At 42.2% G+C, this 26085-nt stretch overlaps 3 protein-coding genes across 11 annotated transcripts; 1 reads left to right on the top strand and 2 right to left on the bottom strand.

Moving 5' to 3' along the window:
* Nucleotides 1-108: 108 nt before the first annotated feature.
* Nucleotides 109-6157, bottom strand: LOC118410127 (26S proteasome non-ATPase regulatory subunit 8-like). 5 transcript variants are annotated; one of them, XM_035811662.1, is made up of 9 exons: nucleotides 5578-6157; nucleotides 4336-4428; nucleotides 3621-3693; nucleotides 3224-3326; nucleotides 2550-2643; nucleotides 2089-2160; nucleotides 1597-1697; nucleotides 1250-1361; nucleotides 109-715 (listed from the first exon to the last, which is right to left on the bottom strand). In XM_035811662.1, the coding sequence occupies exons 1-9, from the start codon at nucleotides 5914-5916 to the stop codon at nucleotides 581-583; spliced, it is 1122 nt and encodes a 373-aa protein (XP_035667555.1). In that variant the 5' UTR covers nucleotides 5917-6157; the 3' UTR covers nucleotides 109-580. The 5 variants fall into 5 exon arrangements, with proteins under 5 accessions (XP_035667555.1, XP_035667546.1, XP_035667565.1 ...); XM_035811653.1 differs by having other exon boundaries at nucleotides 2550-2646; nucleotides 5578-6153; XM_035811672.1 differs by lacking the exon at nucleotides 5578-6157 and adding an exon at nucleotides 5245-5263 and having other exon boundaries at nucleotides 2550-2646.
* Nucleotides 4763-13974, top strand: LOC118410104 (protein FAM98A-like). Its single transcript, XM_035811609.1, has 14 exons — nucleotides 4763-4909; nucleotides 5264-5409; nucleotides 7392-7448; nucleotides 7857-7934; nucleotides 8475-8554; nucleotides 9105-9218; nucleotides 9631-9711; nucleotides 10121-10237; nucleotides 10448-10547; nucleotides 10789-10865; nucleotides 11319-11406; nucleotides 11687-11719; nucleotides 12065-12124; nucleotides 12443-13974. The coding sequence occupies exons 1-14, from the start codon at nucleotides 4872-4874 to the stop codon at nucleotides 12652-12654; spliced, it is 1281 nt and encodes a 426-aa protein (XP_035667502.1). The 5' UTR covers nucleotides 4763-4871; the 3' UTR covers nucleotides 12655-13974.
* LOC118410063 lies at nucleotides 13430-24097 on the bottom strand. 5 transcript variants are annotated; one of them, XM_035811559.1, is made up of 9 exons: nucleotides 23161-24097; nucleotides 20580-21318; nucleotides 20080-20273; nucleotides 19589-19716; nucleotides 16850-16924; nucleotides 16196-16270; nucleotides 15511-15657; nucleotides 15189-15320; nucleotides 13430-14786 (listed from the first exon to the last, which is right to left on the bottom strand). In XM_035811559.1, the coding sequence occupies exons 2-9, from the start codon at nucleotides 21308-21310 to the stop codon at nucleotides 14595-14597; spliced, it is 1674 nt and encodes a 557-aa protein (XP_035667452.1). In that variant the 5' UTR covers nucleotides 21311-21318; nucleotides 23161-24097; the 3' UTR covers nucleotides 13430-14594. The 5 variants fall into 5 exon arrangements, with proteins under 5 accessions (XP_035667452.1, XP_035667460.1, XP_035667438.1 ...); XM_035811567.1 differs by lacking the exon at nucleotides 23161-24097 and adding an exon at nucleotides 21658-23113; XM_035811545.1 differs by lacking the exon at nucleotides 23161-24097 and having other exon boundaries at nucleotides 20580-21643.
* Nucleotides 24098-26085: the final 1988 nt, after the last annotated feature.

The raw sequence follows: 26085 nt of genomic DNA, 5'->3' as shown, positions 1-26085 counted from the left end.
TATATCTTATAGGGACTCTTACTAGTACTTAGGCAATGGTTTTCTTTTCACTCTTTCACTCAGTGTCCATCTTCACACAATTAATGCTCACAAATATACAAGAGAATATATTATCAATGGCCAAGCATTCATTTATTTCTTCCAGACACATCTTCCCATCCAATGTTAACATCTTTTTCGTAGCTCACACGAGTGCACCTGACCGACAGTGTACACTACTCTCACAATATCATAGAGAAATTACATTTTTAAGGTATGACTTTATTCTATGGTATCCTAAAACTCTCCTCCTAGAGTGGTATTCCTGCAAAATAGCACAGGTCCATCGAGGTGTGATGATACTCTGTTATGCAGGAAGGACTGCTAAGTCTTTTCTAAACCTTTACTTGTACCCATCCATGTTGGAAATAAGATAATATGAAAGACTGTATTTTTCATGGCAAAAATAATAATCTCTGGGGCTACATTTGTCTTAGTAGCATACTGTGGACTTGTTCGAAATTCTTGAAAGTTGGACTGAAATTTTGAATTCCCGGATATAAAAAGTATGACAGCTAGTTACAACAACAAAAGCCCAGTGCTAGACGATCATCTCGAGCTCTCGTGCGTATTCTATGGCCTGCGATGCCAGCTCATTGGCTGGGATTGTCTCTTCTTTCTTCTCGGGCTCCTTGTTGAACTCAAAGAAGTGATCTGGTCTCAACGTCCAGCCGCGCTGTGAACAAAAATACACCAAGGATGAAAAGGGATGGGTAACTTCAGCCGAGTGTTGATGCGGTCCCCCTACCCAAACTAGGGGACATATTCCACATGACTGTGTACAGGGCCTTAACATCACCAATCGGTTTTGCTGTTTGAGGCTAGCCAGAAGGCCCCAGACTGACTGCAGTACTGGGTACAGCACAACAAGATACACGTGTATGATGATGATCTCTTGAGTAGTTACAAGGGTTTCATTTCATCTTCACAGTGACCATGGTAGTATATGAAACATGGGAAAACAAGGTTATTTTTCCATGATCTACTTAATCTGTTTTCCATCTTATCACTACAAATTTAAACATTCAGCACGAAAGGTCATCTACTAGAGATGGCTAAACTGAGATCCTTCCTAAGAAAAACTTAATACTTCTAGCTTTTCTCTATGTTTCCTTTTGTTGTTTGTTGATAGCACTCTTACACAATACATTTGTACTGAGCATTCCGCTAACATTCAATAGCATTTGTAAACTTGAACCTCTTCCCTCACCTTTGCTGCGTACTCCTTTACATCTTTCTTGTTTTCGAAGAACAGTATCCTGGCCGTCTCTGTGCTGGATATCCTGTCATAGGCTTTCTCTGCACAGGCAGCTATCTCATCCCTAAGGACAGAAAAGTGGGGTGGAAAAAAATGGCTCTGGATTGGTTTATCCGAGGAATACTGCCAAACATTTCGAAGCAAGAGAGAAGGGCTGATTCTCCGGACGTGAACCGTACCTGTACCTAAATTTTCTGTACCGGTACCACCCATAATATTTACGCCTTAAATCTAAAGCACTTTACAAAAGAGGTAATAAAGTTTGATTACACAGACATCTGTATCACTGAGGAACTGACCTGATGGTGTTCAACAAGATGTCGATGAAGAAGCCGTAGCTCTCGGCTGGAACGTTCCCCTTGGCCAGGAAAACTTTGTTGTAGCTGCCTTCCATCAGGTACTGAGTCAGGGAAAAGGTTCACATTACAATGATGTTTTGATGACGGTGAAGTGCACAATGTAAAGAATACTGTACTCTTTGTGTGAACTTCCCTACTCTATCTACAATGTACTACTACTACATCTTGTTAGTATAGGAGGTTAGGGATTCAGGTAATATGATACACAATACAAAAGTTACTTAGAGCAAATGGATAGTTAATTAACGCTCAGATGTTCCATATAGCATCCGCTGTCTTTTGCCAGTGACTGAGAAAAAAGATGCTATCTGAAACATCTAACTGTTCACTTGTGTTTTGTACTGTGGATCTGACCCCTATAAAAAGATATGCCCCAACTTTCTAACTTTTCAGCTGCTACACAAAACATACAGACATCACCACTACACACACCTGTTCCATAGACACGGGGTGTTTGATGTAGATGTTGTTGTAGATTTCCTTTGACGGGAGCAACTCCAACTCCTACAGAAGATGGGAAAATGTTGGTCACAAACATATACAATAACAATACAGGCTACAGTATCACATCATTCATATCGACAATTTTATATTATAGGACATTGATATCAAGAAGGTTCCTCTTAGTAATATATAGACCATATTTATGATATAGCCAGTGTCACACAGCAGGAAAAATGCAAGTGGCGGTAGCTTTTTATCAGTAAAACGACCAGTGTCCTCTAGTACACTGCCTGATTTTTGGGATCAGATCAACATGATGGGATTTAGGACAAAAAATATGCTCTACTCTCTCAATTTTGCATTTCAGTAACGTTTTGACGATTATATGGCCATTAAGAGTGTGGCGCTGGTTTTACGACAGATGAGAAGAACAGCTGTGCCCCACGTACTGTATGGAACTCTGCCAGTCTGGTCTGGGACAGCAGACACAGCAGGTTCAGCCCCAGCAGCTGGTACTTGTACGCCGACTCGGGCAGCTCCGTCCTGCTGCCAACAACAGAGAAAAAATGTCACTTCATGTGGCCTGGCAGAAATACTCCACTCAGTCCAAGCAGAGAGTGACTTGGATAGTCTTCTCATATGCCCCATTTTCTGTCAGCCAGTCCTATCTTGTACGATTATGCCAACTGACAGAAACAGGGTATATGGTATATCTTCCCCATCATCTCTGCTTGCAGGACATGCAAAGAACTCAATATACAAGTAAGTTCACCCTTCCATGGATCCAGGGATACTAGATATATTACTGTGCTTGCAAGGGGAAGTTATGCCATGTCTGCCAACACTCCAAACCATTCTTAGAACATACTTTGTGCTTATGTGCACACGGTCAAATGCATCAAACGTATCTTGAGTATTTTTTATTGTAGATGAAAATCATGTAATGAATCCTAAACTACCAATTTCAAATGATATTTCTGTTGGAAAAATCCTGTAAAACTTCTCAATTTCAGCCATCTTTCATCATCTTTTATACACCGTCAGTCAGAACAAATTTTGGGACATATGACTATCACACAACACTGCACACAGTACAAGTTAGGACGGAGTCTATCAGACTGACTTGTAGTCCAGGTAGTAGCACTTGAGCTGTGCCATGTAGCGCTCGAACCCAGGGATGTCCTTCATCATGATGCTCCACTGAGCACCAATCTCCAATATGTCACCTGTGAACAGACAAAAATCACTTAGAAAAGAACTGATGAGAAATCTAACTTAGGGCCTGTTATGACAACAATCACATTTCATCACACATGTGAATCATGTTTAACATCAAAAGATTTTTTGCTTTTGGACCCTGAACATTGAAGGGAAGTTTTTTCGGCCCACTAGGTTTTATCTGTACCAGTATTTTCTGTGTGGAACAGGAAGATAGCGGTACAAAAGATATCTGTAACCTGAGTACTAATCAATCTACTTTTAATACCAACAGTTTGGAAGAGAGGGTCTAATGTCCTTACGTGCAACCAGCAGCTCTTGTTTGGAAGGTTTGGTGTCGGCTGTAGGCAAGAAACTGAGCTCAAGTAGGCAGACCTGTGGTAAAAAAAAACATGGCTTGAAAAATATACAGAGCAGAAAGGATGCAGTCAAAAATGTGATTAGATTGGGACTGCATATTTGTTGCCATGTCATAGTGCACCGCAGCAAGTAGTAGAGTTCATTATGCTCTGAGGAAGGTACCGAAAGGCTAAACATATACATTTAAAATCTAATTTGGTCACGTAGAACCCAGTTATACAACAGTGAAGCAAAGAGAATTGTAAAGAAATCAACCAGGATCCTCAAATAGGGTAATTTCAAGGTCAAACATGCTGGAGAGTGCCATTTTATGCAATTTATGTTGTTTCTTGCTTGATGGCAGGAGGAGAAGGGGGGGGGGGGGGGCAACCATGACATCAGCAGCCATGGATGGTCTTGGAGAAAAACGACTTTAAAACAAAGAAGGAAAGGAAAAACACTGATAAATGAGGTTCGCCTAATTACTACTAGCCTGTATTACTGTATTAGTTTGTTTCGTCACTACAGTATTGTAGTAATATACAAATATCGTCCTGTTTTACTGCATTCATATGCAAGAAATCATGAATCATCAGTAGTCCCCTCACTTCGAGCTGCGACTGTGTTCCAGCACAACTTTGTACGGATCAGTTTTTCACGTAAAATGATGCCACGTACCTTTAGCTTTGAGAGCTGCTCGCCGCATTTCTGCAGATTTGGCGGTTTTCTGCTCCATTCTTGACTCAAAGTTTGGTACATCTGCACAACTTCCTTCATGGTGGTCGCCATTTTGAAACACAAATGAAAAGTATTCTGGGATCAAGAGCAAACTGGGAACGAGAACACAAAGAGTGGACCAGTCACGAGCGCCACACAGTGATTATTAGTGGTACTGTACAAAATACTTGTAGATCTAAATAAAATGCCACCACTTGAGTTTCCTAGCTACTGACAATATTTTTAACAGTCACAAACCTTGTCAGTTAAAAATCTAACAGAATAAATTAGAGGATTTCAAAATAAACCATTGAGGAAAAACATAGAAAAGGCAAACCACAGAGTCCCGAAAAATTTATTGAAGTGGCGGGGATTTTACGACAACCAGCTGGTTTGCGACACCATCCCGGATCCACGAGCCGGTTGGATTCACACCCACCACTCCATCCCTGTACCGCGAGTTTTCGTCGTTTTCTGCATCTCTAGAACACTGGATCATGGAGAACGACATCTTGGACGCTCTAGATGATCTTGGGTATGTATGTCAGTCATAAACGCTGAGTACATGGTGGAGTAATCGGTGTCAAGCGAGCTGAATAAGGCAGATCTCCACAGTGCCGTGTTGGCAGCAGTGATGGCATCGAACCATCCGGACAGCACCAAGGCCAAAAACTATCTATTTCCTTTTCAATCTATGATATCTTTTAATTTATAAAACAAAAATCAATTTTATGAGGATCCTTTTAAGGCGAAAATTGCTTCATGCTTTGTATGACTTTTATGGCAGTGTCAGGCAAACAGATTTGACGTGATTTTAAACCAACAAAATCACGAGCAGCACTGCGACGCACGTTTCACACATTCCCTCACGTTTTCCCTTCCATCGCAGGTACGAAGATGCCTTTGACGAAACCGTGCTGGCCAAAGCCGTGGAAGCAGGATCCCGGTCCCCAGTGTTCACCAAGCTGTGTGCCTGGATCACAGGCGAGCTGAAGGGGCTGTGCAACCTGGAAGAGTGCGTCCATCCCACCCAAAGTGAGTGGTGCCCCCCTCCCCACAAGATGTGCGGCGCAAACATGTTGTCATCAGAAAGATTAATTTCTGCTATGTCGACCGGTGCCACAGGAAGGCATTTTACGTCCATACACATGGATCCTTTACAAAAAAATACGGGAAAATAAATTATATTACATATATACATACCTCTGGTACTCGAGAGTTTGTTGAATCTTGTTCTTCAGAAGTCGAGGGTCGCTCTTGGGCCGCTTCCGTGTTAGCCGACCTTTGGTCCTGCGACACGGGAGACTGTGAAGTCTCCCCAGCTGGTTCTGTCGGCTCTGTAGCGCGACTTGTGCCTGCATCTCGACTTTCTGCGTCTTCAGACTCCCCTGTTTGCCTCCTTGAGCGACTCCTCGTTCTCGGGCCTTGCTGGGCGGCGTTGTTAGGGGAGGCCGGGGGAGGGTTTGGCGCTCTCCGCCGGCTGGCCCTCTTGCTCGGGCTGCGTGTGGCCTCCGTAGAACTCGAACGGCGACGTTTGGTCATCTTTTGTCCCCACAAAATAAACGCACAGACTCTGAAAATCGTAGTCCAACTTCTCTCCCTATTATATTTAGTGTTTCATTCTCAGAGAGTTATAAGAACTGGTTCGTTGTGTTCCTGATATTCCCGTGCGATTCGAACCGTACCGGCGGAGAGTTCACCTCTTTTGTGTTCGGGCGGAACTTCCTTCGCTTCGGCCGGCGGGAAATTCGAAGACCTGTCCACTCCGCAAACAACCTTGGCAACCCCCTGCAGAGCCCTTTGTTGTTGGTCTTTGTTTGTTTTCAGCAGGTGTGAAAAGATGAAATTACATTGGGCCCCACCAAGGTGTGGGGGTGAAATTTACATTTTGCTCCATGCGGTCATGACGGCCTCTTGTCCCCTTTGACTTCATTCACTTGAAAAAATGGCATTGAAAAATCTCATATTTCTCATTGTTTTCTTTATGGTTCATACAATGGCTGTTGATATTTTACTTTTATAGACAATGTTATAGAGTAGCATAAAAAGTCAGGGCACAGTATTACCTTTATATTGTCTTCTAGGTGTAAACTTGAACAGAGGGAAGTTGTAGTGGACTGGGGGTCTTGCAAAATATATGACAACACGTCAACAGAGAATAATTTGACTTCTTAATTAGGCACGATCTAGACACAGTTTTTCCCGATATCGGCAAGTCGAAAACCTATCGCCGACAGCTTTTTTTCAGCATCTAGATAGAACAGCAATATCGCCATAAAGATATCGGCAGAATTTCTCCCGAAAGGTCCGGAGCATTCGCCCGATAGCTTAGCAGGGGTCCTCGACAGCTTCTGCGCGCGTGTAGATGCGTCCCGACTTTGGGAGGGCTCATTAGCATATAACGCGGGCTCATTAGGCTATATAGCTGTTTATGACTGCAAGCACCACGGGTGTCCCGCTGCCAACGTTCCAGATCCCTCCCGACATCTCCACAGATATCGGTAAAAACTGTCTAGATTCGGCCTTACTAAGTTACTTTATTCCTTACTAGTAAATATATTTTTTTCTTCTTCTTTTTTTGTTACTGGTAACATTAGGCCACACCAATTTAATTTCTTGGTTCACGGATTCGCTCGCTCCTATTTTTTGGAAAAAAGAATAAAAATAAAAATTACCACTCAGCACATTTTCACCATTAATGAAACCATTCACCAACTTTCTGGTGTAGCAAATTGGCCTTTATATTATAAGCTCCTTAAAGGGAGGGTACAGGTGCTGTTACTGTACAATAATAGTGTTTTTGTACTTTTTTCAAACTGAAAACTTTTTTTCTTTATGTTTTGGATTAGCCGTTACCTTTACCCGAACCATTTTATGATTTTTATTCTTATTTTTATTTCGCCCTCTCGCTCCATATTTTTTATGAAAAAATCCGTGAACCAAGAAATTAAATTGGTGTGGCCTTACATATCTCTGTCAGATATGCCACAACTGTATAACTGTTTGTCCACATGTAGGTCCAGACGATACAGAGGGGTTTGAGATGGAGATGAGCAGCTTCCTGAGTGAATTTGGTAAGCTCTTTAATACTCCTTGTAAGATGTAGTGCCCAGTGGCAAATACAGCAAGTCTTCTAGCTGTTTCTGTAGCAGGGTATACTTTTGCAAGGAGGGGTTGTTAGCCTCTCCCCTTTAAACATGCTTGAGGCACCTCCTCATGGGTGCCACCCACATGGGCCGCCCCAACTGAGATGCCCTTCCCTGGATGTAAACCTGGATCTCCCAGTTGCTAACTAATTGGAACGTCAACAGTGAGGCTGCTACCAGTTGAGCTACAGGGACACCCAATAGACATATCTTACTCCTAAGTGTGTACAAGGAGCTTTTATCAGGATAAAAGCTCCTTGGTGTGTAATGCTATTTTCTTCTCATAGAATCAGTGCAGCTCTTATAACTTTAAAGAGGCTGTGCATTTCCCCATAGGTTGCCCATATGCCGGTGTTAGCAGTGGGGATTCTGCCCAGAGGTTCAGAACAAAAGAGAACTGCTTGTTACTACTAGGTAGGTAATGTTACATACATCACGATAAGTCTTACCTGCGCATGCTGTACCCACAGAAATAAGTTTGTATGTTATCTGACATTGGGGGAAAAAAATCCTGGAAAATGTTATACACAAGTACTTGTGACCGAGAATGACACATACGACATAGATTTGGTCATTTGTCAAACATGTTTAAATCCCTCTTTTGTAGCCCAAATCTGAAGAATCATGCCCAAAAGTTTTGTGTCAGCATTCTATCACTATTCAAATCTTTCAGTACATGTCACAGTTGATTCCATAATCTCACTACTAGTACAATACTGTGAACCTTGAAGTGTTTGCAGTGGTTTTATTTTGGCAATGACAGCAAACATGTGTTTCCATCATAAATCTTCTTTCCCCTCCTGCCCTTGTGAAAAGAAATGAATACATGTAGCAGTTACTTCTATCACCCTTCAAATCTTAGATTGCACATACAAGTTGATGAAATTGTAAAGACTTAATGGTAGAATACTTGATAGCAACCTTGACATGAAAAATGTCATGTTGAATTTGCAGACTACCTTCTGACCGAGCTGCAAGCTGCACAAATGACACATGCCAATCACCCCAGACCTCCATCCACTCCCACTGGCCAGGTGAGAATAATTATCATATGGAATTATGGCCATGTTTTAAGCTCTTAAAGTGCTCACTAGAACATGTACATGTCCAATTGACCATCAGTCCAAACCCAGAAGTCAGTGTAGGGAAAGTATCCTTCTGCAGTAGTGACTTCCATTGCATTCACCCTATTCTAGCTTTAGTTCTTGAATTTTCTCCTCTGATCGTTTCCCTTCAGAGTTGTGGGAACCCATCCCTGTTTGATTGTTTGGTCCTTATGTTCTGCATTGTGGAATATTCCTCTGTAGCAGGTAAACATGGATCAAAAGAATGAATGCTTCTTTGAACCCTGTTACCACGCATGCATTTGCGAGGACCGTGCGACTTGGAAAAGATCATAGCTGTCACGTATATTCTACTCAAATGCAGGTCATTTCTCTATACCTGTAAATGGGATCCAGACTATTCTATGGGGAAGTTTTAAAAAACGAATGGAGTACAGGAATAATAACAGACATTGAGAAACTTGTTATTGATGATATTTAGCCAATGGTAAGGGTTCTGACAGTAGTTTTCTATCCCCAGGCCCCTGCTAGCCTGCACTCGGGTGAGCTGAAGGCCATCTGTATCACCCTGGGGATGTCCCGCCCCCCTGCCAACATCACAACCTTCCAGTTCTTCACCGGAGTAGAAAAAAAGGTGGGTCATCAAAATTTGTGTCAAAAACACTTATTCTACCTGACAAATGTAGGTTTATTGTGTGTGTTGGTGTTAAAACAAAGCTTAGGACTATAACATAATCTTTGCTTGGGGTTCATGGCTGTAGCCTTATTATTATCTTGTTGTCAATTTGTTAAACATTGGACAAGGGCTTGTATACAAGTTTTAGTCTCACCATCACGCAAACAGTTTGAACACATCTATACTACATTTTGTACACCAGAGTTAGCAATTAATTTTTCATGACTATTGAGTCCACATATGTGAAAAGGCATTACTGTACCGTAGTGTACGTATTTGTAGTGTATGTAATGTCTTTTTGTAATACCTGTAATGCAAGGTCAAGATATTCTAGGTCATTAACTTCTTGGTTTATCTGTATGTTGTCCAGTTAAGAGAGTTCCTGAGCAAAGTGCCGCAGGATCATATAGGAAAACCCCTCATGAAGCGTGCCATGGCCCCAGGACAGTGGGTGAGTCTGTCGTGTAGCGCCATCTTGTGGTTACTTTTATTACTGCAAGTGTAAGCATGCCAAACCCACAGCAGAGTGATAAGTCCTTCATGGATCTTTTATGACATTTGGTCCGTTGCTTGGTGTTAAACGGCAAAATGAAGAAATGATAAGAATCTGGGCCCCTGGCGGCTTTCCTAGGTAATGCAGCAGAACTTACAGTTTTCATGTCTCATTACTGTGTCAATGCTTGCAAATGAATGTACATGTAATTGTAAATCATAAAGTTTGTACAATGTAGTCTTAAATTTTATTTTACAATCTATTTGAAAGACATTTGAGGATCTGTCAATATAATGTCAAGCATGCAAACACATTGAACATTCCATTGAATTATGACAATACAAAAAGATTGCCATCCATTTTCCAGGCCCAACTAGACATAATTAATAGGAAGTTGTCAGAAGAGTACAGAATTCGTCGAGAGATGTTGCTGAAACGACTGGACGTCACTATACAGTCTTTCAACTGGTCAGACAGAACAAAGGTGAGTGTGTAGAACTGCCTTTCCAGGTGACATACCAGCAGCTGGTTATATTATACTAAACTAACTGTCACTTTTTTTCCAAAACCCCAAAATCAGCAAATAAAAACAATGTGTCATTATTCCTGAGTTTTTAGTTGTGTTTTTGACAAAAGATCAACTGTTTGTTTCCTATCAAATCTTATTTTGATGCGATTTTTGTTTATTTGCCAGGGGAGGGAGGATGCTGTAGCCCAGGCTTTCCGACCCAAGAGACAGGGGCTGTCCACACAGACAAACATCATACTGGCTGATCTGCTGGCAGCAAGAGAAGGTAGGGGAAGCTGCATTTTAAATTTGACTTTAGAGGCATTTTCCAGAGTGGCAGAAACATGTAACAGAGTTATGTCAGTAGATGTTACTTAAACAGTAATTTGCAAGTTGTAGCTAATATTGTATTTGTGATTATGTGACCATTGGATGATACTGTTAGGGAGCTAAGGCATATGACTGAAGCATCCTTTTAGGTGTAGCATTCTGTTTACTGTTTTGTTTTTATTAAATACTTTTTTCAGACATTGCCAGAATCCAGAAGACCTCCTACGGTGCAACAAGACACTACTGTGCCATCAACAAGGTCCTCATGGGCAGAGTGAGTATCACATTTGTCTCCTCTGCTTCAGTTCAACCATATGTATGGAGTCATTATTGCCATCTAAGCATTTTTCATCCAAAGAAATGCAAGTGTAGTTTCTAACAGGTTTCTATTTTTTTGCGATTAGCTTTGTCTGGTAGATAAATAAGTTTCTTGAAGAGTTCTTTGGACACTTGAATCAAATGACATTTTAGCTTCGTCTTTTAGTACTTTTACCAAGTTTATGAATCGTCTACTCCTTGCTGCTTTGGTGGCACAGAGAATGTTATCCCAATTGAAATGTGACTGAGTCTGTATCCTGCCTCATTTCTGATTAAAGCCTTTCTTCCACATAACCAATAATTAGTACCCGAAGAAATATTTTACGTGATGAAGCTATTGGCAGCCCCCTTGTGACTGGTGTAGATTTTCTGCCCCAGATTGACCCTGTTTTGTCCTGCGCCTGTCCAGGTCCCAGACAGAGGTGGCCGTGCCTGGGAGAGAGCTCCTCCTCCAAAAGAGATGCCGGCATTCAAGAAGAGGGAGGACGGTGGCAGGGGTATGTGGACAGAGTCTATGTTACTGCCTTGCTTTGTTAGCCTGTTCATAACTTTACATCTTAGCTACCAGTACTTTACCTTTTGTATGCATCATTGATCTCAGCAATCTGTAATGTACATTTTGATATTGTATTATGAGACAGGTAAGAAAGTGTAAGCATTTGAAAGGGAGCAAAATTGCTTCAGTAATGTTTCTTTTGCCAAAATACCAAAACCAAAGTAATGATCTGAGGATCACCAATTCCACTTTTCATCTGTACATTTTCCTCCGGTTTTCAGGAGGATTTGGTGGAGGCAGAGGTGGTCAAAGAGGTATAGTACATCACATTTTGTACAAATGTATAAGTCCCACTGGCTAAGCTTGTCCTTATTTTAGCATACCTGTATTACAGTGTGCTCCATGTGGGACAAAGTAGGGTGATAATAATATGACTTGAATTGTCATCAACTGTTACCCAGGAAAGGGTCAGTTTGATGGTGGAAAATAATGTACACGTATATATTATGTAGATAAATAAATGCATATAAGTATATTTCTGCTTCAATGGTGATTGGACCAAAAATTTCTCACCAGCCAACGTTTTGACAACTGGTTAGGGGTTAACTAATGTAAGACAAGTGGTACACATTGTTTATAATGGTCCTTCTCTGTTCCAGGCGGGTATGGAGGTGGTGGGGACCGAGGAGGCAGTGCTCGGGGAGGGAGAGTGCAAGGAGGTACAGTCATTTATGTCATACCTGCAGCTGGCTGTATTTATGTTTGATATCGGTGTTCTGTATCTTACAATAAGACTCTGGGCTCCATACTTTGATTTGAACAATTCAAACTTGCATGCGTGTGCCACTGTTGAAAATTCGAACAGCTGTTCAACTTTTTTTGTTCCAATTAACGAATAAAGTTGTTGAGCAGTAATGGACACTGCTTTGGTAGCTCTGATACTGTCTTATACATGTACCAAACTGGTATATCTGCCTGGAAATGAGAGTAGGGGAGGGAATGCCATCTCTGATTGCCTTGTTCTCCTGTCTACACAGGCTGGTCGGACGGCGGAGACCATGGCGGCGGCCGCGGAGGCGGAAGGGGTGGCGGCCGAGGTCGTGGCGGCAGAGGTCGCGGCGGGTGGGGAGGGGGTCGAGGGGGGCAACATTACCAGCAGCAGGGGGGTCAGTTTGAGCAGGCGTTCCAGGGGGGTCGAGGGGGGTACCACGGAGGACAGCAGGGGGGTAGGCAGGTGTACTACAGTTGATCACGGTTGGCTGCTGGCCAGTCATACAGAGCCAGCTGTTGCCTTGTCACCAGTGTGGAAGTGTTCTAGAAGGTTCTCATGGCTTCCACATAGCAGACAGATGGGTTAGCTGTGCCACTGAGGCAATATTTGTCACGAGAAGTCTACAAGTCATTTCACCAGTCAGAGCTGTATAAGCATACTGTCCAGTGCAGATTAACTACTTATTCCTGACCACCTTATTTCATCTAATTTCTGACACAAAGCATCATATACTTAGGGTGAAAGTTCATCTGAATTGGTAGAAATCATTCTGAAGCAAAGCTAAAATATACTTTTTAACACTTGCTCTAATTTTTGACTGTCCAACTCTAATTTTCAACTGTCTAACTCCTATCACAGAAGTGGTGGATTGCTTATTCCTTGACAAGACTGGAGTTGGACAGTTGAATATTTGGTTGAGTCCAGTTTTCTGGTTGGAAATTACAGTTACTTTTTTGTTTTCTTTGGAAAAAGATAGGAGGAGATCTTTGTGAAATAGCTGGTACCAAAAGCTAGCAAAAACCGTGATCAATGAGCCAGGGCAGTAAAATGTATTGTTCTTATTTTTTTTATGTCTGACATACTACGCTAAACCATCACTAGGTTTGCTTATAAGTTGTTTATACATTTATTTCAAACAACGGGTTTATAAACTAGATGTCTGGAAGAAGGGCTGGATCAGAAATGAGAATTTATGAAACATTCACACATTACATGTGTAATGACAAGTGTATTCCAATTATTTATGATGTTGAAGAAGATTTCTTATTTAATATTTGCCATTCTTTCAGAAAGAAATGGTTATTGTGTAAGCCTATTTGTCTCTCAGATTCTCTTCAATCTAAACAGGGAAGGTCTTTTCCTAGTCCGTCGTTCACTAGACTACAACAGCACAGCACAAATAAAGCCTGTCTTGAGTTACATTTAATGGTTGTAACCATCTCCCTAAGGACAGATATTTTCACAATATTCTGAGAAATTCAACTCTTGGCAGTTTGAAAGATTGACATTAAATGTTTGTGGATATGAAATTTAGTTGAACATACCAGTTTCTGACATGTAAGATAGAACATAGTTTACCGGTATCAGTGCTTGCAGCTTCTCTTTGGCATGATATATACCATGATATATACCATGACATCAAACTGTAAGTCAGGCTGCCAAGTTAACATGCAACAACACTTCTCCCTGATAGCTGTGCAAATGAAATACTCTTTCCAGCAGTGATTTTTTTTTAATTCTTGGCAACAAACAGGCGAGAAAACATCAAGACCTAATAAAAACACATCTCATGCATTGTATCTGTTGTGGAAGAGTTTGTCTTTGCCTGTCCTGTCTAGAAATCTTTTTACATATTGCAATTCAAGTAATAATAATTGTAAATCATAAAATGTTACAATATTCTTGATATATACAAAGTCAATGCTTCATTGTAGTGTGTACTCAAACTTTAAAGACACTTGTTTTACTGCAAAATAATACAACAGAAAGTTGAAAGGATCATTTGAGGTTAGCATTCTTCCAACTGTTCTAAAGACTTGCACGGAAAATGGAGGCATTGTTCCTGTGTGTGTGTGTGTGTGTGTGTGTGTGTGTGTGTGTGTGTGTGTGTGCCTTTCTGTCTGTCTTGCTCCGGATATCTGTGGTCTGGATGGAGTATGATGATATTTGGTTTGTGGGTACGTCTTCAGAAGACCAAGGTCAAGTTTAGACTTCCTGGCCACTATCCTTGGTACTACAGTAGAACTTCCTTCTTTGGACCTGGACATCTTTCTTAGTAGTAGATAGCTTTTAATGTCATTAACAAGTGGTTTAGGATTGGGCTCCATTTGGCTTGGGCCCCCTGAACCCTGCTCTGGAACTGGAGAGGCATATTTTGGTAAATCAAGTGTTTCTGTCTTGCAATGACACAGGTGATGCTACGTAGTGGGACACATCCACCAGTTGATTGTACACTTACGACTTTGGAAGTCAATATTTGGATTTTTGTCAGTAACCTCTCCATAACAAACACATCTGTACTCCGACACCCCCTGTCCCTGGTCTCTGTGCTCCAGGAGTGTGTAAGTCCCTCCCTCCGTGGCACAGTGGACACCCATCATGGTGTGGTTCTGGGCAGAAAATAGATTCCTTTGTGCAATTACAGTCAAACCTGTCTATAGCGGCCACTCAAGGGACCGGACAAATTTGGCCACTATAGACAGGTGGCCTCTGTATAGAGGTGGTAACTTGTAGATAAAATACCCAAGGGACCGACAAAAAGTGGCCACTATGGACAGGTGGCCCCTCTGTAGAGGTGGCCCCTAATACAGGTTTGACTGTAATTCATTTGTGCAGTGAATCTTGTCATGAGCAATATTTTTACAGTTAACTACTGTGAGTACATTGTACTGTAATGATTGCAAAAAATTGCCCCATTTTTTATGAATCACCAGGGCATAACACACCAGTTGGTGCTTTACTGATGACCGATATCTAGTAACGACTACAGTATAGAGGAGTCAAGGACTCACTGCTTCAGGCCTGAGCCAGTCTAGTTCTGTAGGTCCCAGGAAGTCAGACGTACTGCTGTGGTCCCAGAACTCGCAGTCGTCTAACCTGGACACTCCTGACGGCCCTGCTGGACCAACTGGGCCACTTGGTCCCTACAGTAACAACACAACACTGTTAGCATCAACATTCACCTTTGATGGTAGAAAACATTTCGGAAAATGTTGAATCTAGTTTGAAACACAAGTTTCCCCCCATTCAGTGTTTGCTACTTGTTCAACCTTATAAATACAGTACCACCAAAACTATCTCAACAGGACAATGTTCTGAAAAAAATTAACCCACCTGAGCCCCCTGGCTGCCATTGAACCCATGCGGACCCTCCATCTTGCTGACCGTGTCCAGTTCAGCCATCACGCTGGAGTTCAGCTGGCTGAGTTCTGTCTGCAGAGTGTCCTGCACTGTGGATATCTGCTGTACTGTGGCTTGGAGCTGGCGGTTAAAGAAGAGGTTTGTATATTCATGAAATGGGCATTGAAATGAGGCAGGTTAGTCTGGGATGGGGATTAGTATGGAAGGCCACATCAATTATTTGGTTCAAAGACTTTTTAAGTAAATGTTATGGAAATGGCTGGAAATAAATTGATTCTGCCTATATTTCCTTTCTGAAATGCAACAGTAAAACCTCAAGGGCTATCCAACCACTTCCACAAGTTACATTAAAAAAGTTCCATCCAGTTGTACATAGTCAAGACCTTCGTATCTGGAACAACCATCCTCCATCATTTTTCTTCAGTCCCTTGGATGGTTGTTGAGACCAAATTTGACAGCATGTATCCTTTTTTGAATTCTTCATAAAATCAAAATCAAGAAATGTAATTGGTGTGGCCTCATCACTGCTGATAGTATGGTCCACCATGAAGATGTGTATCATGATGTTGAGTATAGTGACACTGTTAGTATGTTAGTGTTTAACATGTGACCTTCACATTGGCCATTGTTAATCGGAAGAAACGGTTTGTGTCTCTACCACTCCGTTCTGCCTTCCCACTGCGTTTGACAAGTTTTGGAGGCTCGTGTTCTGCTTCCTTTCCAGCTCAGTCAGCTACACAACAGAGATTGAACTATCAACACAGGAGCTAAAGTAGCAACAATCATCACTTATAGCAGAAGCACATGCTTCCAGTAGTGGCAAAACATTGCACACTGTAGAGAAATGGGCATTTTAAAACTTGATTAAAACAAGAAAAAAATAGAAATCTAGATGGCTCATTAGATTTTGAAAAATATGCACCCATATTTGCACAGCAGCATCACTCCTTTCCCCACACTAAAATCTAAGCCATTGATTCATTTCATCTTCGACTTAGGAATTAGCCTCCAGTCTGTCTTACAATCCAGAGATATGATCAATACCTAGTGTGAGATCTACTATGTCCAATAGGGTGCTATAGACGATGCTTCAATGTTAATATGTCATTTTTTTTTCTGTATTTTGGCTGTAAGTTTGTCTCTGACGAAGGTCAGAACCTTTGCTATAAAAACCTGTCTAAAATTTCCTCTTATCTCAATGAAACATCTCCAAGACAAAGCAACAGTTCAAATTCTGAAGAATCATCACATCAGGAATCCATGATGCTAACATGCACGACCATGACTTCTAGTTTGTTTCATTCTTACTGACCTGATTTTGTAAGTCATCTTGTCTGACCATGGTCTGGTTGTCCAGGACACTGAGCTGTGCAGCAAGCTGTTGGTTCTGATACAAAACAGATAGACACAGACTGAGGCAAACACAACAGGAAATCAAAAAGGAACTGAGACAAGGAAGCAAGCCAAGATAACATCTTAGCTAGGTAAAGTAGGTCATAGCACCCTTTTGAGCAGTCTTGAGATACGAGATGTAACGGTTACCACAATTCTGTTTTGTTTACCAACATCCTTTCAAACATTCATTCTATATCATTTTTTCCTAAACTTGCAAGTGGCAAATTTAGAATACACAGGATTTTCATATGACGTCATTCTGGCCATGTTGGATTACAGTGTACGCCTGTTAAAACGCTAGCCTAATTACCATTATCCATAGCGACCATTGGCTAAATCATTTTGCCTGCTAATCCGTGGTTAGCAAGTGAAAGGATTAAGCCAGCAGTCACTATGGAGGATGGTACTCAGGCTATGAAACCTCCAATGCTGTTGTTATAGTCTAAATTATCACCAACCAACGTGTTTGCCTGAATACAGGTCGTTTCGTTACATGGTCTTTTCGTTACACGTCTTTTCGTTACATCATGAAGTCATTTCGTTACACCATGAAGTCATTTCGTTACACCACGAAGTCTTTTCGTTACATGTCGAAGTCATTTCGTTACAGATTAATGTCAGGCCGTTATAGTACTTCTTACTACAAATTTATTACTTTTCGTGGTAACAAAAAGCCGGGACTCAAAATTCAATTTCTTTTTCTTGTTTTTCGGCAGATATTGAACGCCGCTAAGCGCTGGAGGCGCTGACGGGCCACGCTGCATGTCGGCTTGAACGGTCATCTGAACCAAGGAGAGATTACACATAATATATCTGTTATGTAGTAACTTGATCATTTATCATATATGCTGTGATGTGCACAATAAATCACGATTAGATGCCTTTAGTATCGTTGATATACAGTGCGCGCAGTAAAGAACCCATTGTTGTTTATTAGACCGGCGGGCACGCACTTTCGTACTCAGTCTGGCTTCTGGTCCGTTCGGCGCCGACAAAATGCCTATAAACCGATATCCAATACCCCTTCGAGGAAAAAAATTCAGGCTTATATCTCTCCTTACCATTTTTTTCTTACTAAACACTACCCATGCGCCAGTTTAAACGGAGAAAATATAATGTTTCCGTACATTTCCTACAACACACACGAATATATTCTTATGCCAACAACTGATGCTAGACCGTCATGCATTGCATGACGCAAGGGTTCATTGTCCTCCTTCCCACCACGTACGTAGTACTGTAATAGTGAATACCGTAATAGTATACAGGACAAAGGTCGATGGGGAACCCAAATGGTACAATAGCCTTGTTGTGTATTTCTGACAATATAAATATGAAACATTCAATGCAAAGTCGGGTCAAGATACATTACCTGAGTACTCGTATTGGTCTTTACAAATACAAGGAAGGCTATGGAATTTGTAACAGCAATGGGTTTACAACAATAAATAAAGCGGGGAATTTTCATGACTAGAACCGTGGCAAACACAACACCGCTTACATGCCGAAAATAAGACGTTCGTTTCATAGTTCTGAGTTAGAACTACTGTAAATATGGGAGAGATAAACTCTTCACCTTCTTGTGTACAACTTGTGTCCACAAATTACGCTGAAAGTTTAAAACTTAGCGCCGTCTTTCACGCTAAATATAATGCAAAATGGCGCCCGCGCCGCTTGTTTTGGCGTGGGTTACGCCTGTGCGGCAAATGTGATTGTAACATAGCAGATGTTCTTCTACTTCTACATGGTATGGACAGAAACCTATGGACAGTTTGTGCCAGTTTAGAAGGAGAAAATATAATGTTTCCGTACATTTCCTACAACCAAGCAGCTTACAACGCACACAAATATTTCCCTTTGTCGACAACTGATGCTAGACCGTCATGCATTGCATGACGCAAGGGTTCATTGTCCTCCTTCCCACCACGTACGTAGTACTGTAATAGTGAATACCGTAATAGTATACAGGACAAAGGTCGGTGGGGAACCCAAATGGTACAATGGTCTTGTTGTGTATTTCTGACAATATAAATATGAAACATTCAATGCAAAGTCGGGTCAAGATACATTACAGCAACGTTCTTCTAAGCCGAGCCGCAAATTATTCCCCGACTTACCCGACTTTCCCGAAATTCGCATTTCCCCGGTAAAAACTTAATCGAATACCCTTTCTTGAAGATATAGAAACATTGAACAGTGTTAGTAGAGAGATATGAGAAACAGGGACGTGTTAGGGATGAATGATATGTGTCTATTGGTATCACGGAACGGAAGAAAACCGAACGATAAAAAACAAACAATTACCAAAACCAAACGTAAAATTGAGTGTCCTGTCACGTCTCTAATGTCAACCAAGAAAGATCAACCTGGAAAAGATAACAGGAAAACACTTATAGCGTTTAACATGCGACCAAGATAGGATAATAATCAAGTGTAACGAAATGACCTTCCCATGTGTAACGAAATGACTTCCCCATGTGTAACGAAATGACTTCGTGATGTAACGAATCGACTGTAACGAAAAGGCGATGTAACGAAACGACCGGTTACCGTTTGCCTGGGGATTCAAATAAATACTTTGAAGTCAATGAAAAGCCACAATATTAAACATAAACTTTAAGAACTAAGATTATTGATGTCTCAAAGACACATGTACCTGTATCTCCAGGTGTTGTATCCTGTCCAGTGCAGCTGCCAGCTGGGTGGTCAGCACTGAGGTGTTCCAGGTGTCACCTGTCTGTGCAGCTGTGCTACCTGGGTCTGCACCCTGATCAGCGACACCTGCTACAACAGGAACATGAAGATTATTCTCAGAATTTCAGATGAAGTAGCTGGGTCCCAATTTAAGAACTCCTAATGAAATCCCAGAGGACCTGAAAGTTCCTACATATGGCATATGTAATGTTATAGCCCATAAGTTAAACAGGTATATCATCAAAGTAGCATTCAATTGACAGATCCAGTATGGTACTGCAACAATAGAGCCCACTGACATCTCCCCCTAGATGCAACTGGAAAACAAGCATCCTTAATTGTATGCAGCTTTAATAGTGATACATGTATCTACATGTATGTATGTATATTTAGACTATGCAGTTTTCAAATCTTTAAGGTTTGAAAAAAGCAAAAATCGTGTTGAAGACCCACCTTGGTGTGACACTGCATTAGTGAGGGCGAGCAAGGCCAGCAGCAAGGCCACCACACAGAAGAGGAACAGTAGAGCAGGGATGAGGTAGCCTCGCCACTGGTCCTGACACCTGCTGCACAAACCATTGGAGCCCTTCTCTATGCTCCTGCGCCGCGCCGGTCTGCCTGATACATACAGAGGATTGGGCTTTCTCCTGTTGGGTTAACAAATGCAGAATTCATTAAACGTAAAATTTAATCATATCATACCAAGTCTTAAGACAACGCTGAAAAATTTTGAGTCTATTCACGAGTGAATTTCAATGGCTCAGAAATCTGCTCATATATAAAAATTTAGTTGACTTCAAAGGTGAAAATGCAGATATAGGTATACAGTTGCACAGTATACATTATGGCTAAATTATAGCATTATTATAAAAGTCCTTGGCTAATGGCTTATCAGTTTTCAACTACAAAATGTATGTAATGTTATGCATAACCAAGTAGCTTCATGCACTTACTTTGAACTCCTGTCCAAGTCTCCAATCTGTGCGTAGGGGGACTCCTGTGGCCCGTCAGACCCCCCTCCATGTCCTCGCACCCCCAGGACCACACCCCCCACGTCCACCTCCCTATTGGGCAGCTCCTCGTACTGATGATAGGCTACATTCTCCACACCTTGCACACTTCTCCTGTCTCCTGGCTGCCGGAGAACCAGGTGTCCGTCAGATGCAGCAGGTGTGCTGTTGGGCACACCTTGTCTGTCTCTAAGCAGTAGCCCCATGGGAACAGGTTGCAACTGGCCAGCCCTCATATCATCTTGTCCAGGAATAATAGTCAGAGCATTTTGTCCAAGGTTCTGTCCATACTCTGGCCTACTGGCATGGGCAAGATTCTGTAGCGTAGCCATCTCCATCTGCGTCCCTCCGTCCACTCTAGGAGCAGGTTTCACGGCTGCAGTTTTCCTAGAACTCGTGGGCTTCAGGTATCCCTCCTCCTCACTCTCAATACCCCTGTTTTGTTGGTCATCCTGAAGCACAAGTCTTCCCTCTGGTGCCCCCTGGCCCAGCGAGAGGGAAGTGTTGGTGGGCGAGGGGGTGCTCTGATCAGTACGACGCTTCACGTGTTCTTCGTACGTAGGGGGGTTGCTCTCGAGTGGCATCTCTTTGGGCTTGTCCTTGAGTTTGGACATGTACGTGTATCTTTCAGAGAGGGCGGAATCAGGCCTGGGTTGCACACCACCAGGATCCATTGTTACACCTGTAACCAAGGTAGTATCAAAGGTAACTAAATACATAGACCACCTGTTTGTTTCAAACTGTATGACCTTTACTGTAGTGGTTCATTGTACCCTATCATACCCTAGCCTACAGGTTAGTAAATCATGACACACAACTATGTTCCATAAACGGGGGCAAGCAGAAAACAAAAACAGCCATCACTGCCCCAAAACAAGCATGACAAGGTGTAATCATATCCATGTTACATCAATGACTCAATATAAAGATTTCTGCACACTTTTAGTAACAGACTGACAGTATAGTCTAGGCACAGCTCTACACTAAGGGACAGAGCAGTAAATTTCAGGTGCAACCATACCTGGTTTCTATTGTCATACCCTGAAACATGGGCAGAAGTTATCAGCTTTCAGAAATACCTGCCAGCACCCCTGGCTGTGCTGAACTACCAAAAACTTGTTGCTACTTTCTCCAGTTGAGTGATCTTCTCAAAACAACAGGGTAGGGAAAATCTAGCAAGCCCAGCTGAAATGGTGGAGATAGGTGAACTACTGCAGCGTGGGAATTAGCCCCAGGCAGCTGATCCTATCCTAGACATAGATCCATGGGGAAGTGTACTTACTACATATAGATTAAGTTTGTCTGACAATGCAGAAGTTTGCATTCACATGCCCAGTGTTATGTAAAACTTTTGGCTGTAGTCAAGTCTGTTGCACTCTCCAAACCAGTGACTATAGGAAGGTGCTGCCCTAAGAAGACCCACAGCAAATAACTTGGCACCATTCCAAACCACCAGCCCTGAGGGCTTGACTCAGAAGCCATAAACAAAGCCCCAGATCTACCTGGTAAACAAGGTAAGGACTTGCACAAACAGAACTAGAAAGGTGTTACTTCCAGTTGTGCCTACCTGAAAATGATCCTTATAAACTCTTAAGACTTTAATACCGCCAATCAGAGCAAGACTGCTTGTGTTTACAGAAGACAAGGCAGTCATACAGGTGTACATGCTTATAGTCTTAGCTAAGTATCCAGTGTTGTGTTAGTCTTGCTTTCTGCCATCGCCGTGCACCAGTGGTTACATGATGGATAGGTATAAAATTCAATTGTTCATGCCAACTTCAATGGAAAACAAAGTTGTTGTTTTTTTAAATCACACCATTTTTGTTACCTCTGCAAGTCTATGAAGGTAATAAACATCTAGTAATACCCAAAGTCTTGTCATTGAATTCTCTTCTTTTCTTCTCAATTTTCCCTGTAAAATTTTTCATACCCTGCCGCTATTAATCCTTGTCGCAAAGTCTCTATTGGATTTCAGACAGGTTTGGAATGTTATGATAAGCGGGGAAGGTCACTGTCCCTGCCGGGCCAATGTTTGGGGGGAACCCGGACAGACTCAGGCCAACAGGAATGATTGAAGACAGGCCAAGGACATATGTCGCTTCTTCATCATGACTCCCTAGTAGGACACTGAGACCATTGATACTGTATTCTGCAGTGTTTCCACTTGGAATGAATACACGAAGTTCTTCCCCTGACTGACAGCGGTGAATAGCTGGCCCTGTGTGATTCAAAACGAAGGAACGCTATCTTGATATGAACAAACAGCTGCCACACATGTCACAGATAGCGATCTTTTCATTTCTTGGCGACCGTGACCTCCGTTCTAGGTTACTCATTGTATTTCCTTGGCATCTGCTATATTTATGGAGTGTTGACGAAGGGAGCAGGATGTTAGGACTGAATCAGTTGTCCAAAAGGGACAACATTCATTTGTTGAATTTCAGAGTTAACTGATTACCGTTGTGATAACAAAGTAGAAGGTTTACAGCTGAAAGTAGTCCGTACGTGGACAGGTTTTACATACCTGAGGTGATGAAGGATTCCAAACACAGTGAACTAGATGCAGTTCTGAAACCTGATGTTACTGATTCCTAACGAAGTTAGTAAACACGAGCCGCGCGCGGTAGTGGTCACGCCCCTTGGTTTGTGACAGAACCGGTGCCAGGTTTCCGCTACTGTTGACTCCACACTGCTTTCAGCACGGCCTTACAAACTTCCTCCAGCCAAAGTTTTACTTCTGCTGAGCGGTTCTCTAGTTTCATGACACGGTTGTTACGCTCAAGTGTTTGCCTCTGAAAGCACACATGCTGGATCTTTACCCACAAAGTGACTAAAACACGGAGAGAAGGGCTTACCAGGCGTGGTGCTGTTACAACAGGAACTTGACACTTAAGACGGTCGTCACGTGACACGTCCTTATTTAGATAACAGACAACAAGTGGTTACAGTATTGTTAAGCAGGATAAAGCCGAGGCAAAATAAGGCCACAGCAAATAAATGGATGGGTGACATCACCTGCAGATTTAAAATCTATTGCGATAGGACGAACAAAGACAAGAAGCTTAATTTGAAAGTAGAGACCATAAACTTTGTAGCCAGAATTGAAGCAACAAAGCATGGTATCACAGCCAAAATTCTATTCCTGTATTCAAGAAAAAGCTAGAGAAACATGAGTTTACCACAACGCATTTTTAAAGGGTTATATAATTTTTTTTTCATCAACGAAACAGATGATGCCAGGACAATTTGTTTTGTTTTGTGATAGTACTTAAGAAAAGAAAACTGGACTGTCATGAAAAATTGTTAGGGGAGTGGTGTTTATATCAAATGGTAGTAACGTTACTTTGTTGGTGGGTAACACTACATAACGCCCTAGCCTGGATACCATCCGGAAAGTAGTTCGCAAAGGCGCTCATTATATACTATTTACAGTCGCTTCTAGCTGTGACATTTATTACACACTATATATATCGCTTCTCAGAATGCGCAGGTCTCCAGACGGATAGCAGAAGCGAACATAGGAGCGAACTACTATCTCGATGGTACCCAGGCTAATAACGCCCATGAAGAACGAACAACGCAATTAAAAGACAGGTTGTGTTGGGAATCTCATTAATTTTGTTGCCATATCATTATCAACACTAACGTCACACCCGGATCGTGGAATCAATAGTCATATCTAAAAGCTTTGTAAAGCAACGCTTGTCTGTAGTCTTTCTAGACCATTTGTAGACCATCAAAATGGTCTAGCATGGCATCATGTTGTATTGTAGCCTAATGATCACACTTGATCTAGAAGTGACACTAGGGAGGTAGCTATGACTATAGTTGCAGAAGTGAAACTTGTTGGATAGTTGTAAAAGTGCTACCAGTATGGAAGCCATGAATGTAGCTGCCAGCTTGGCAAGTGATACCAGTCTACTACAATAGTGTCACTTTGACTACACTAGTTCACTTCTTTAATACAGGAGCGTACTACGGAGGCTAGATTCTCATGATACATGTATCATGCTCTAAATGTTCCTTCTGTACCGATTCGCTCACCAACCAAAGAGTTAGCTTAAACTTATAAGGATAGTATTGATGCTATTGAAGGGTCCCTCGGTATAAAATACAATCACCGCCGTCCGAAAGTCATAATTGTCGAGACGTATATCGTAGACAAGCGAAAATGACGTTCATTGCACAGGACATATACGGTATACGGTCATTGCACGGGTTCACCCAGCTGATAGCCGTTTCAGCACTACGGACAGATCCAATGACCGCGGAACCTCTGGGCCGGAGTACACAAGCGGACTCTGATTACCCCTTCTACCAGCCTCGTCATGACGTTTTCTTCCACCACTTCCCACCTCTCCTCCGTCCACGTGTGCTCGTCTCCAAGGTCATGTTTGATGTCGTTCTTGCGTTCGAATAGCTGCAGCCAAGTCGCCCACTCGCGCGCCTTGTCAATGTCCTGCAGAAACACTCGCACGGTGGGCACGGTCTTCTGGAAATGGTCACGGAAAGATTTGTCTTTATCCTCGCTGGCTTTCACTTTCTTCTTCTCCTTGTCGGCGGTGCCCCAAAGTTCACTCCAATCGATCGGTTCAACGGGCTCGGGGCTACAGTTTCTACGCTCGCGAACTCGATCGAGTGCCTCGTCAAACTCGTCAAAGGTGATGTAACCGAAAAGCGCCAGAGCGAGTAACGTGAGCTCCCATATGACGAGGCCTGACGTGAGGACCGCTGGGCACGGCGCGTCTGTATACGTGTGATAGACGTACCACACACACGCCCATTTCAGTGGTATGTCTACAATCGGGTAGCCCAGGATAGCGTTGATAGTCTTCTCCCAGATACGTGCAAGTCGGTCGGGGTCGGAGTAGTGTTTTAGCTTCTTGTGGATGCCATCGAAGTCAACGAGCGGCATGGTCCCTCCACAATTCCTCACAACAAATGTCTCTTCGGTACTTTTTATCTCCTCATCCAAAGCGCGCAGCCTCTATCTGTGTTTATCGAGTGCGGTGTTTTATTTACATTTGAAGAACATTCGGGAACAATTGTGGGACTGTTACAACGATTGTTCGAAATCATTTGTTTTGAACGTCAGAATGCAAGATCAAAGTAAGGAACCTTTATTACGCCACAATAATCACTCATGCGCATAGTAAGTCCGATATCAAGGAAACTAATATCCTATAGACATTCGACGCCTCTTTTACCTGTAGGGGGACACTAGTTTTATTAATATACCTGTCAGGTTGTTACAGTCGGGGGATATGACCTTGTTCTCTTTGGATACAAAGCCAAAGGACGAAAGGTGACAACATTTTCCTACTTAGTCTCCATTTCAAAACGTCGTAACGTGCACAAATCGTCCTTTTAAGGATCAAGTCGCTAAATATATGGTTTACACGAGTATGGTGGGTACTACTGTGTGTTTTACGGAAGGTTGCCTACTACT

This window comes from Branchiostoma floridae, chromosome 1 (assembly GCF_000003815.2).
Source record: "Branchiostoma floridae strain S238N-H82 chromosome 1, Bfl_VNyyK, whole genome shotgun sequence".
NCBI lineage: Eukaryota > Metazoa > Chordata > Leptocardii > Amphioxiformes > Branchiostomatidae > Branchiostoma > Branchiostoma floridae.
This window is presented reverse-complemented; position numbering and strand designations above follow the sequence as displayed.